At 39.5% G+C, this 12857-nt stretch overlaps 1 protein-coding gene across 1 annotated transcript in view; it reads left to right on the plus strand.

Annotated features, from left to right (window-relative positions):
- Positions 1 to 7404: 7404 nt before the first annotated feature.
- Positions 7405 to 12857, plus strand: part of LOC140242481 (uncharacterized) — a 30232-nt gene continuing 24779 nt past the window's right edge. The window contains exons 1-2 of the mRNA XM_072322214.1: positions 7405 to 7530; positions 12201 to 12310. Coding sequence (XP_072178315.1) covers positions 7405 to 7530; positions 12201 to 12310 — 236 coding nt within the window. The remainder of the gene's footprint in view (positions 7531 to 12200; positions 12311 to 12857) is intronic.

Raw genomic sequence — 12857 nt, forward strand, 5'->3', positions numbered from 1 at the left:
ACCAGACATTGAACCCAATATTTGCCTGCAAGCAATCCCTCGGCTGCCTTGTTTAGACCGCATTAAAGAGTGGTAATGAGCACTCCCCGTCTATCCTACACCCCCAACACCCACACACATTGATACCACATACACCATGATATCCCAGACACATGGTGATCGGCCGGACCCCCTCCGGTGGAAGCTACATTTCTTTTTCAAATAGTGTCAGTAGCGAGAGTCTGTGTAATGAAACAAGTTGCCGAGGACTTTGGGTAGATTATGATTTACCAATATTCTTCATATGAAAGAAATGAGAAATGATTGACATATGTTTTGAAAAAAACAAACAAACCCCAATGTAGTGAAATAAAGCAAATTAGTCAGTAATCAATATTGGTCACAATGAAATTTCACAACAGTGAGAAATTAGAAGAAAATAAAAAATTACTTTGCAATATGATGTATGAAAGGTCAAAATGGGTTTCAAACTAGGGGTGGAAACTCAGGTACCCCTAAAGACTTTAGATTTCCAGAGAAGACATTCATCTTTTTGAACTTATAAAAACTTGAGAAGATTTGATCTGCCTGAAATGAAGGGTGCTGTTCACATTCAAATCAAGATTTAGATTACCAGTGTGATTGACTTATAATGCATCTTTGTAAGAGTTGTTTTAATTTGATGCTCCAAACACACACAAATGCAGGCTACAATCAACACTATCATTCTCTACTAATGTCATTTATAGGGATGAATGTTCAGAGACTTGTTTTTTTCTGTTCAAATTAATTAAAGAAATGATGTTATGATCATGGGTATTATGCCCTGTTCGGGGTATTTTGCCCTGACAACATTTTCTGGATCCAGGGTACATGTTTATTCAAGTTTTAGTCATTTGTAACAATTTTCTGAGAGGATAACTTGAAGAGTCTTACATACCATTTCAGGCTCGTTCAGCAAAATATTGATGTGATCAAATTTGACAGTGAGGTAGAGCCTTTTGTGTGAATCAATGGAATAATTGATGCAAAATTTACACAGTGTAATGAGGAAATGATAAGGTCAAGGACCTCCTCATCCAAGGTTTAGTTTTAATTAAAAACATCCTCAGGTACATGTATGTCCATCACATGTATTATAACATTGACCTCTAAGAACCGTACATTGATTATTGAATGCAAGTTTAGCCAAGCTGGGGTTAATCTTGTTCCATACATGACTAGTGATGGCCTGGTGAAGGTTGTTTGAATTGTTCCACCTGCTCATTGAGGACCCTTTGATACCAGAGCCCCAGAACTATTATTGATCCAATCCTCCATAGTAGGGATCTCTTGGGATAGAAAAAGAGGACAGTTACATCTTTTAACTCAATGCACAGCTTGTGTTTTTAGCCTCGCTGTTATCTAGGAGATATTTAGACCATATGAAATCAGGGTTCTCGCCAGGAATTTCTTCACGCTTGTCGGCATTTATGCGCGCTGTTCTGGGGGTGGGTACGCGAAGCGCGGAAGCCTTCGCTAATGCTCAATACAACACAGATAAATCGCCGCTAAAATGCCACTAAATGCGACATTCTCACGGAGATGTAATGAACGTTGTGAGGGGCATATTCTCACAGAAACAGTGCAGAAACTCCATACCTTATGTTAGCGGCAGTTCCTAAATAATACCGGTAAATGAAAGAGAAGTAGGTGCCGATGGTGGAGGTTCCGATTTCTTTTAGGCCTTTCCTGTTTCACTGTTGCAATAATTAGCCGCCTCTGCATCGCAACAACGCGCGCCGTGTTGCTTTCTCGCCGTCTGCTCGACCATGTGGTAGGCCTATTGCATGCAGATGCGCGAGAAGCGATCGAGAACTTTCGGGACATCGTTGCACTTTCCTTTCTTGGTATACTGCGGTAGTTTGGCCGTGACATCAAAGAGATATCCTACAATTTTAAATGTAATGATGGTCATTATTCCGAAGGTTTGTTTAATCATAAAATGAAACGATTCATTACTGAGTACTTCGAAGGTTTGTAATCGAAAACAACAACAACACCAAAGGTCGGTACTACAGATGAATGTTCAAGATAAAACTGATTTCGTTCGAAGATTAACAAGCATTTTTTCTTTATCATTTTCCGATCAACGAACCTTCTGAAAGGAATCTATCATCTATCATCGTTATTGTTTCAGAATAAAAAACCTTCAGTATAAGAAAACACCGTTTTGGGGCCGTTGTTGTATTCCGAAATTATACTGGCAGAACATTCGAAATAACAAAACTGATTTCGTTTGGATATAAACGAATATTTTCTCCTTTATAATTTTTCTATTAACGATCATTCAGAATCAAGAATGTAGAGTATTATTTTGCCATTATTCTGTCGGAGTAACGAACCCTGAGGGTAAGAAAACTATAACCGTTTTCATTTCTTCTTTATCGTTTTCCGATTAACGATCGTTCAGAATTAAGAATCTAAAGTATTATCGGTATTCTTTCGCAGTAACGAACCTTCAGAGTAAAAGAAAACTAACAGTTTTGGGGCCGTCGTTTTATTCTGAAATTTCACTGACGGAAACGTTCGAAATAACAAAACTGATTTCGTTGTGAAATGAACGGACATTTTTTAAAATCATTTTTGGATTAACGAACCTTCAGAATAAGGAATATAGCATTGTTTTATCATTAATCTCTCGGAGTAACGAACCCTAAGAGTAAGAAAAGTGCAACTGTTTTTTGGGCAGTTGTTTTATTCCAAATTTCACTGGCAAAACGTTCGAAATGACGCACTGATTTCGTTTTTAAATTTACGGACATTTTTCTTTATTCAATTTTCGGTTAACGAACCTTCAGAATAAAGAATCTACAATTTATTATTTCATCATTACTACTTCTGTCGGAATAACAGACCCTTATAGAGTACGAAAACACGCTGTTTTGTGCCGTCGTTTTATTCCGAAATTTCACTGACAGAAACGTTCGAAATAACAAAACTGATTTCGTTGTGAAATGAACGGACATTTTTTCTTAATCATTTTTTTTTTGATTAACGAACCTTCAGAAGAAGGAATCTAGCATTATTTTTTCATTAATCTGTCGGAGTAACGAACCCTCAGATTAAGAAAACTGCAACCGTTTGGGGGCAGTCGTTTTATTCCAAAATTTCACTGGCAAAACGTTTGAAATGACGCACTGATTTCGTTTTGAAATTTACGGACATTTTTCTTTATTCAATTTTCGGTTAACGAACCTTCAGAATAAAGAATCTACAATTTATTATTTCATCATATCTACTTCTGTCGGAATAACAGACCCTTAGGCCCGAATTCACGAAGGTGGTACAAATGAAACCATGGTTTAAACCATGGACAAAAACCATGGAATGCCAAGTGTCGCATGCGATATTTCGCTACGAAATCAGTCATTTCGTCGATGAAATGATTATTTTGTAAAGAAATGACAACATTTTGTAACTAAATGAACATTTCGTCCACGAAATGATAATTTCGTTAACGAAACAGTCATTTTGTCGACGAAATGACCAATTTCGTAACGAAATATTCTGTTTTACACTTGGCGCTCCATGGTTTTTGTCCATGGTTTAGACCATGGTTTTGTTTGTACCACCTTCGTGAATTCGGGCCTTAGAGTACGAAAACACGCTGTTTTGTGCCGTCGTTTTATTCCGAAATTTCACTGGCAGAACGTTCGAAATAACAAAACTGATTTCGTCGTGAAATGAACGGACATTTTTTCTTAATCATTTTTGGATTAACGAACCTTCAGAATAAAGAATCTAGCATCATTTTATCATTAATCTGTCGGAGTAACGAAAAAAAATGAACCTTGGTGGCGATAACTGATGCTGGTGTAGAGAAAAACAAAGACAGCTCGCTCTAAAGATGCTTCCTTCTTTCAGTTTATTTTCTCCCCAGTCATTCTTATCGTTCTCCTCCCATGAACCCCTGCCATGCACGGACGATGAACAAAACAAAATGTTACCGACGCTGCAATGAAAAAAAAAAAGAAAAAAAAGAAAGAACCACGTCCTCGAAGCAAATTATCTACACTTTTCAAGTTGAAAAAAATTGATGTTCGTAATGAAGAATAAAAAAAAAAAGCACGACCTCAAGCAGTGGGGAAACTTGATATCATGGCTTGTGGAAATTTCCACGAAAGCCAGGTGTCAGATAAAGAATGTCGCGCGTACTGCCACCTTGCTTCAGTAGTCGTAAACAGCGTGTACATAGCATGTAAACCAACTGGGAATATTGATGAATGATCAGCCATTTATTTTCTGCCCATGAAGGCCCCCTAACCCACCTTTTAACAAACCAACCCAGAAGCACGTTGAGCATTACGTACGTTGAACTTGAAAGACCATCATGACAGAATTACTATAAATTTCGGCCCGGAGAAGGAAAATGGAATATTCACGAATGACATTTACAAATCCATGGAAATTGAAAAGGCTAAAATGGAACGCATAACCCACTGAAACTACCAAAACCTAAATAACAATTTGCATTTGCTTACTCCATCGCACGTTCTTTTTTTCTTTTCTTTTTTTAAACGAAAAATGGAGTTAATTTTCTCTCTGCGGCAATGCTTTGAACGCATCTAATTTTGCATCATTGCCGATGGCCAGCTTCCTAAAGAATTGATACGAATCCTTTCAAATATACGAAACAAAGTCTAAAAATCTTGGATCCTGGCGATGAATTTCGATGGTATTATAAATCCTGCTCACTATCAAAATTTAATCATCAATAGTTCCTTGCGCCATTTTACCAACCAACTGTAACTGTTCCTGAAAATTTCATCCTAATCTGTTCCCAAATTTTGACTTATTTTGCGAATAGAGAGACAGACAGGCAGACAAACTAACAAACAAACCAAAGCAGCCAAAAAAAAAAAAAAAAAAAAAAATACAACCTTTGGCGGAGGGGGGCATGCATTTCATATCGTTTGTTTTTGCGTAACCCGACAACAAGCGTGACAACAAGCGAGCACGTGTCAGCCTTCCTCAGCCTCCTTCCCTCTCTTTCCGTCCTCTCTCTCCCTCTCACAATACACTGTACCGTTGTACACGCAGGCAGTGGCCGGCTGGGTGCTTGTGCATGTGTGTGTGGATCCCAAATCAGAGCGCATGTGAGTGAGCAAGTGTGTGATGTGGTGTGTATCAGCTAGTACGTCGCTCTGTTGTGTTGAGCCGCGTTGTTGTGATCGGTGCGGTGACTGCGTAGATAAATTTTTGCGCTTGTATTATAAGTATGTAAACTGCTGCTGCTTTCAACATCTAGCATCTTTTCTAGCCAGATAATAAAGATCGAAAAAGGCGAGAAATTGGTCCGAACTTAGCTCGTCAAGCAAGTTACCCTTGTCGGCAAGTTCACGCGTGGTGTTACCCTTGTTGGCAAGTTTTACCCTTGTCGGCAATTGCTTCTTCAAACCGCACGCTTGTCGGGGCTGACAAGGGTGATATACGCTGGCGAGATCCCTGGCCTGTCTATGATAAAGATAGAGTGTAATTTTCTTTTTAATGTAAAACTTTAAATTTTGATCAAAATTGCATGAAAATGAAGAAATCTATGAAATTGTGAATTTTTGCTTATTTTCACAAAACAATTCTTGAATGGTCAATCGTAACTTTATTGAAATGAGTATGCTGATGATTTTTAGCCTCACAGTTTGCTATCTTGTATAATTTACATGAAATCTTAAAATGTCCATTCTTTTTCAAATTACAATTTTACCCCAGTCTCAAAGCCTTATACACTGTCTCTCACTGATTATTATTTTGAAGGCATTCAGGTGGAATAACATTGTGTTTGATAAACATAGTAGAAAATTAAGTTTTCATCAGTTTTGCTACACAATCAATGAAAAATCATATAGTGATGACATCATCAGCTTACTCATTTCCACATTCATATCAACTGTTCAAGAACAGTTTTGCAGCTCAAATAAGTGAAAATTCGCAGTTTCAAAATTCCCTAATATTTATCCAATCAGGATGAGTTTTTGCTGTTGTGCTTATTAGATTTTACTCTTTATTTTTAGACCAACTCTCAACTGATCTGGTTTTCTCCATTAACCCGTTGAGGACGGGCTGATTTAGCTACAACACGCATTTTCCATAGACACCTGCCCTAGTGTACTCAGGACTCGTCCTCAACAGGTTAAGCAATTTTTTGTGTTTAGATCATAAACCCATATATGGGATTTAAAGGGATAGTACAGTATTGGTGGAGATTAGAATTGGGTTTTTAAATTTTGCAAGATACCAAGAAAACACTTATGAAATAATACAGAGCATATCATTTTTAGAGGAATTCAGGGTTTATTTGATGAAAATCAGGTTTGGAATGACTGAAACGTCCAAAAACAAAGTAAAACAAAGCGATTGTAATAAAGGATGGGTCCCACACTTATTAGAATCACTCTGTTTTGGATATCTCAGCTGTTTCAAAGTCAATTTTCATCAAATAAACCTTGAATTCCTCATGGAATTACATGCTCTTTCATATTTCATAAGAGGTTTCTCATTATCTCACCAAAAAAATGTTAGAAACCTGAAATTAGGTCTCAACCAAAACTATAGGATCCCTTTAAGCAAAATGTGGATTCCCAACACCTGAATATATCACATTCCAAAATTTCCTTTTAGGAGGATCGAATCCTGATATATGTCCAGAGCTCTACTGGAAGACTGAAGGAAGAAGTATGGGTACCCTGAGGGAATGTCATAAGTGGGAAACATTGTATGTTGATTGTGAAATGGGATGGCAAAAATCAGATGCCTTTTGTTTTCTTTTCTGATGCAAAATGCCAACTCACGTCAGAAAATGATGAAAATGATGAAAGCCCGCAGCTGAGATTACCATCATGATTGGAGACTTCTACCAAATTATGTTGATTTCTCCCTGCGGCTGATCCCAATGGCTGATAAAATAAAAGCGTTCTTTCCCTTTCCTCTTTCTTCTTCTCAAATTGTGGTTTCACGTTTAGCTACTCTGCTATGCCTTTTTACCTCTTTTATGATTACAAAATTTGTCCATGCACAAATTCACACAGACACACATTAGCACACAGACACATACTACATACAACATACAACATGTACACACACGCATTTGTAGACACATATATATCATGCGCATGCAGACTCATGAAAATTTATGTATACTCACAGACATAACAAAACTCTGAGATTAGTCCTTGTCTTTCCTTTTCTCACCATAGGCCTTACAGATTAGAAAGTGGTGACAGGGTGGGAAGGGGAGAGAGGTGGAGGCAGGGGGGGGGGGGGGAGGGGAGGAGGCAGGATGGGGGAGGGGTGGAGGCAGGATGGGGGAGGGGTGGAGGCAGGATGGGGGAGGGGTGGAGGCAGGATGGGGGAGGGGAGGAGGCAGGATGGGGGAGGGGTGGAGGCAGGATGGGGGAGGGGAGGAGGCAGGATGGGGAAGGGGTGGAGGCAGGATGGGGGATGGGTGGAGGCAGGATGGGGAGGGGTGGAGGCAGGATGGGGAAGGGGAGGAGGCAGGATGGGAGAGGGGTGGAGGCAGGATGGGGGAGGGGAGGAGGCAGGATGGGGGAGGGGAGGAGACAGGATGGGGGAGGGGAGGAGGCAGGATGGGGGAGGGAACAAGGCAGGATGGGGGAGGGGACAAGGCAGGATGGGGGAGGGAACAAGGCAGGATGGGGGAGGGTGGAGGCAGGATGGGGGAGGGGTGGAGGCAGGATTGGGAGGGGAGGAGGCAGGATGGGGAGGGGTGGAGGCAGGATGGGGGAGGGGTGGAGGCAGGATGGGGGAGGGGTGGAGGCAGGATGGGGGAGGGGTGGAGGCAGGATGGGGGAGGGGAGGAGGCAGGATGGGGGAGGGGAGGAGGCAGGATTGGGAGGGTGGAGGCAGGATGGGGGAGGGGAGGATTGGATATCTTGTACTGCAGGAACTTCAGATTCAAAGCCAAAGCGATGTGTGAAGAAACTGAAATAAAAGTGCAATGTTTCGCCCACAATTCTTGGATTACATAAATAGTATTTCATATTCATTCTATCATTAACCCTTCAAGTAGAACTGGTTAAATTGATCACATTTGCACAAAGTTAATAATGATTTACAGAATATTGCCAAATGAGACATGAACATAAATTGTCTGTTTGTGTTTCAATCAAAAGCTATGATTTTAGTAATTTAGAGGCTTGCAATGATTAGCAACTGATATGAACTATGGTATATGACCAGAATAGAAATCAAATGATACACATGATGTACGTACTGCTTTTTGGGCATTACTTAATTATTGCCCCAAGGGATTTCAACTCCACGGAGGAGCTTTCTCCGTGGAATTGAAATCCCGAGAGACAATGATATCAATGATGCCCTGTATGAAAACAATCAACTGTTTTCTATGTACCAAACAAAATTAAATGAAATTCTACATGGTCAATTGCAATCACACTAAGCAGTTCACTCATCATTATCAGGCATTGCCATGGGTGTTTGCACAGCAATCACATTTGACAATGCAGTGGCCACATCTCGCACTGTGAAAGCAGCTCAAGCATTTAGTTCTGTATTTCGTATACCAAATAGAACTGAATTAAATTGAATACCAATTGCATTTATAATGTCATGTTGCAAATCAATGATTTCAGTTGTTGCTATGCTGCGATAAGATCCCAATTACAATTCATTCAACTGTGCTACATACTGGTGTTATAGCTTATGTACATGAAAAAAGTCAGCCAAAAATTGTTGTCTGCAATGGCTGCCTGGGCTATTTACACAAAGCTAGGCATTTATACACACACAACATGTCTGTGTATATATACCATGTATATGTACCAAAAAGGGTGGTTTGGATGCTTTAAGGAATTCACAGCATTATGGAGGTTTGAAATGATTAGAGACTGACCAAAAACAAATGTAAACAAACCATAACCAAAAAAAAAAAAAAAAAACTTTCTGTGTTGAGGCACAATCCAGATGTTGGAGTAGGACAGTGTAGTGAGTTTAACTCACGACAGAATTGCGGAATTGTGTCAGAAATCAGAATTGAAAATTAATCAAATGAGATATATAAACGTTTTCATTGTACCTCATGAAGTGCTAGCATTAAATGGTACAAATGATGAAAAACGAAGACATAGCTTCAGACCAGAAGGATTTGGGACTTTATGGATTAAGGTACAAAATGGCAGGAGGAATAAATCATTATTATAAGATGGCAGAAAAAAAAAAGATCATAAAGAAGAATTAATGAAGATCATTTCTTACTTGTAATTTTAAATGTCCAGAGTTGTTTTGGTAGTATGGAGCAAGTTACACGGTAGCTCTCTAGCTTAGAACTAAAACAAACCGACCCACTATCCTGTATGAGCTATGATGGATAGCTGATCATAGTGTCTTTTCTTCATACTGCATTTGAAACAAGATGTGATTTCCGCTGCAAGGGATGTTTTTGCACTTTCTTGAATGAGAAAAAAAGGTCCTAATAAATGCAGTATTCCAAGCTGTTTACATCCCCGGCACCTCTCTGGCCAGTCCCTCTAATTCCTCACACACCATCGTGATTCAGGAGTTTAGAATGGATGAGCTGATCAGAGTCTATTCTACCACAAACTTATTCTTGCACCTGCCGAGCTGTCATGGTAATTTTCTCTTCCCCCTTCTATAAGTGTCAAGTTTTTGACACTAAACAGTGAGTAAAGACACAATTGGCAACAACTCCAATCCTTATTATTTTACTCAGCTGCAGGGTAGCTGAGGCTGTATGGAAGGTCAAAGGTCATGCATAGTGCATTTATAGGTGGTATGTATATCCAGTTGTGACTGTGTCTTTGCCAAGTAAACTATGACGGAATGCTGGACTCGTGTCCTATCATGCGCAGTATGTATGCAGACGTAACATTTAAAATTCAAAAGTTTTGACTTTTTTTTTCTTTGAGCCACTCAGATTTAAACCTGTGGATTTCTTCTCTGCTTAAATTGCATTAATTGTATGGGTGTTTTTATCGTACCTCTGCCTTGCTCTTTTACAATTTTGTGTGAAATGATATATGGGAGACCCATTTAAGAATACATGTGAACAAAGTCTTTAAGTACAAGTACATGTAATGGTGCAGTAGATATAATGTGTATGTACAATGTGTTATCAAGAGACTTCATGCCAGCTTAATTTATTTATTCAATTTTGTTTAAAAGTAAACATGGTAGTCACATTCAGAGCCCAGGGTTCTGCTTTCTAAGTGAGCCCTGTTACAAAAATTGAATATTTCAAGTACACGGTAAAATCACATACTGTGAAAGCAAAAAATTTCACGTGCATGAAATTTTGCGAGGAGTCAAGATTTGTGAGATTAAAAAAGCAAGCAAAAGTTCTTGTCTACACTTTGTGCATTGAATGCCAGTGGCAATTCTCAAAAATTTCTCTCTTTTTTTTTCTTTTAAAGATTCAGCCTGTGAAAGGGCATTTTGAGAACATGCATTCTCAATGATGTCAGTTTATGAGGTCTTTGTCAATCAATTGGCTTCTGAGAAGACCTGGTAATTATGTTAATGGAATTTTTGTTTGTCATGTTTAACATGGAGCTCCCAGGGGAGAAATAAAGTTGATTAAAATCTGATCCAGGAAACTGTGACATGAAAGCTACCAATGCTGTTACGGCTCAGCCAGAGTACCGTACTTGTTATCAGCATCAGCTAAGAGCATTTTCATCAGATGTTATTGCCTTATTTGTTGGCACAATAGTACATCATGAAGGCCTATGATAGTAGCCAGAGTTTTTTTTTACCTGAAATTAATCACTTGTGGAAGGAAATCTACCCCCCCCACACACACACACACACATATACATGTACACATTTTTCCAGTATAAAGTTGATAGTGTATCTCTTTTGTTGGTACTCCACAAGTCTTAGCGAGTGCTGTATAAAGAAATCTGTTATGTTCCTTGACTGACTTCATAATCAAACTTTAAATGTTGTATCCATACGAGGCAAGAAAGCAACATTTATCAGCTTTTGAAGCACAATATTCTCAATTTGTTAATTTAGACTGTAACTGCTAAATGGCTTAATTGTGCAGTAGATTTCCCTAACTTGCAATGGATTTGTGCAAAGTTAAGTATTAAATAATGAAAACAATCTGCAGTTTCTTTATGGGACTTCTTTCCTTCTATGTTGATGTGACTATAATAATGAAGTCAGCTATATGGTTAATCTTTACATTGCACATATTTTGTGCTCATGAAATCACATACATGTATTCCTATGATAGTTTGGAAATTTTCCTGCATGGCATGAAAAAAAATGAAATATCTCTTTTCCCCAAGGGGCCTACAAATTATTGTGGATGCAATAATTTAGGAAAGAAGATGAGTGTTATTTAATAATAAAGTTCTGGTTGGAAATTGAATTCTCACAAGCTAGGAGGACCAGTAATAAAACGAGAGTAAAAAACACAGATCATAACAGATGCATGAGGAGGACATAACACCATTGTGCCTATGCCGGTATTGTGAGATTATCCTTGACATGTGCAGACTCATGCATATACATTTCCATTTGAGATTTTTTGCTTTGATTTGGCGCAAAGTGGTCATGCGGCTTATACGATCACATTCTGACATAATTGAGGTGCAGCTTTGTGCCAGGCATTCCATTATGGGTGCATCAAAGGGATTCAATCGGAGCACGTATTACCGCACATCCCACCAATTAGGGCTGTATCGGGTGGAGGGGAGATGACAAGCAGTGTACTCGCTAGATACTAAATGGTCTCAATTATAGCAAACACTGTCGAGGCTCTCCACCCAGTATCCCTGTATAACTGTATCGTTTTGAATTGCAGATAAATGGGAAAGATAAACATTTCATTCCATCTCACCCCTCATTCACATCTTCCCAATCATCGGCCCTGTTTCCCTGGACCACAAAATTGAGTCAATAGGAGACTAGCTCACGTCTCTCTCAGAATTGGACTCTGTCTCCCTCCTACCCCCTTACCCCGGCGATCTGAGAGCATCAAATTGTTATTAATATCATAGCTGTGAAAAGAGCTGATTACCGCCCCTGGAGCTGGAGGCATGAGATCTGTTTGCCCTCTCCTACATCCACGGGAGCCTCCATAAATTGGTAGGGGGAAATCCAATTTCATCCCTGCTGGAAATGAATGACAAAAGAGAGATTTGATGAGTTGGTGCGATGTTCCCTCTCGTAATCAGCAGCCGGGTTTACAGAAAAATAACCAGCATGGCACAGGTGAGAGGAAGAGAGAGGATGAGATGCAGACAGTGACAGAAGAAGATGACTTGATGGAGACAGGGATGGAGGGAAGGTCAGATGAGAAGGGAAAGGAGAAAGACTGACAGACAAGAGAAAAATTGACCTTAGAAACATGGAGGATCAGGAAAGGGATAGAGGAGAAAAAGAAGGAAAGAAGGCAGACTGTGAGAAAAAAAGAGGAGATGGCTGGAGAGGCAGAAATTGGAAAGATATGGAATAATACAGAGAGAAAAAGGAAAGAGAATGATGATAGAATAATGGTGACAGTAAAAACAAACTCATTTCTTTAAAGAAGAAAGAGAAGAAAAGGAGAGACTGTTCAAACAGGGAAACAGATAAAGAAGAGTTTGAAGAGATATAAAGAAAAGAGAGGGGAATATGGAAGAGTAGAGAAAGGAAGAGGCTGAGGTGGATTAAAAGGGGCAGAGAATGATGTCCAGATAGAGAGAAGGAAAGAAATAGGAGTACAGGAGAGGGAGAGATGGGAGAGTGGTGGTGAGGGAGGATGGTGGAGGAGGGGGAAGAGGAGGGGTGGGGAGGGGGAAATAAAGTTCTAGACATAGATGCATGACGTGCACAGAGTGAGTTAGTGGAAAGGG

The sequence above is a fragment of the Diadema setosum genome, chromosome 19 (genome assembly GCF_964275005.1).
Source record: "Diadema setosum chromosome 19, eeDiaSeto1, whole genome shotgun sequence".
NCBI lineage: Eukaryota > Metazoa > Echinodermata > Echinoidea > Diadematoida > Diadematidae > Diadema > Diadema setosum.